A 1,084-nucleotide genomic window follows, 5' to 3' on the forward strand; every position below is an offset into this window, starting at 1 on the left:
CACCTCGACTTTTAACCTGCATTGAATTTGGCAGCGACGGCTCTTCGCGATCACTTTGTCTTTCTGATTGAATGGCTCAAAACCTCAAATGTTAAAAATGTAGCGTGACTTCTTTTTGCTCAGCCGTGTGTGCGTTTTTGTGTGACAATGCGACAAACAAACATACCCGTTCTTGGAGTACTCGGCCTGCAGTTCCTCATTTTTAGGGTGGAGAAACTGGATGAGGTGCACCGACTGGTTGACCTTCGGATCGCAGCTCAGCAATTCATTGCAGTACCTCTGCAAGGGCTTAAGGTAATTCAAGGACTTAGAGGTGCCATTCTTCTGCCCCGCTTTGGCTTTCTTTGTGACTGCAAGCATACGTGACACTCGGGTTAGGCTCTTAATTGCCTTCACCAAGGCTGAGTGAATGGGATGAGTGAATACCTTTAAATTTAGGAACAATTCTCTCTGATTTCTTCAGGCCAGGGAATGCTTTCTTGATCTGCTTCTGTTTAAACGAGACAACGCGGCACATTTAGCGACGGAAGCGTGAAATGCGATGAGATCATGAAAGAGAGGTGTTTTCCACGTACGTGCATTTTCTTGAAGTCCTCAACGGTCCTGTAGATGACAATCTCTTCCTCATCTGACCAAAGTACCGAGGTGATGTACATCTAGAGGAGGAAAACCGTCGCACGTTACAACTTTTGTTCCCAAAAGATTCAAAGTGAGACGATTGTCCGAGAAAAACAGGTGCCTTACTTTTTTCTTGTCCTTCTCCATCACTCCGGTTAAACGGATGCTGATGGGGTACCTCTGCGATGACATGACTTATCCAAAGTCGGACTACGCCCCGGATCGGCAAAATAAGGTCGCGTGCACTTCTGCGTGGCGTTTGACAATGCAACGCACAGATGCTCTGCCGGTGCATTTATACACGAGCCACCTGCAAAGGCGTGGCTGCTGACACCACAGTAGCAGTTGTGTCACTTACGGGAAAGTCCGACATTTCCTCAACCCTTGTCAAATTTAGTCATGTCACAAAAAGGCCAATTAATAAAACAGAGAGAGAAGAGGAAAAAAAGGGCGATGAAAAAAAAAA

At 46.1% G+C, this 1,084-nt stretch overlaps 1 protein-coding gene across 3 annotated transcripts; it reads right to left on the reverse strand.

Moving 5' to 3' along the window:
* Nucleotides 1–28: 28 nt before the first annotated feature.
* On the reverse strand, nt 29–907 carry LOC109509394 (NADPH oxidase organizer 1-like). Of its 3 annotated transcripts, none has more exons than XM_019859249.1 (4): nt 745–907; nt 576–656; nt 427–490; nt 29–350 (listed from the first exon to the last, which is right to left on the reverse strand). In XM_019859249.1, exons 1-4 carry the CDS (start codon nt 808–810, stop codon nt 85–87), a joined length of 477 nt encoding a protein of 158 aa, XP_019714808.1. In that variant the 5' UTR covers nt 811–907; the 3' UTR covers nt 29–84. The 3 variants fall into 3 exon arrangements, with proteins under 3 accessions (XP_019714808.1, XP_019714810.1, XP_019714809.1); XM_019859251.1 differs by having other exon boundaries at nt 166–279; XM_019859250.1 differs by having other exon boundaries at nt 166–279; nt 391–490.
* Between the last annotated feature and the right edge of the window lie 177 nt (nt 908–1,084).

Source organism: Hippocampus comes, unplaced genomic scaffold, assembly GCF_001891065.2.
Source record: "Hippocampus comes isolate QL1 unplaced genomic scaffold, H_comes_QL1_v1.1 C16879586, whole genome shotgun sequence".
Classification (NCBI taxonomy): Eukaryota; Metazoa; Chordata; class Actinopteri; order Syngnathiformes; family Syngnathidae; genus Hippocampus; species Hippocampus comes.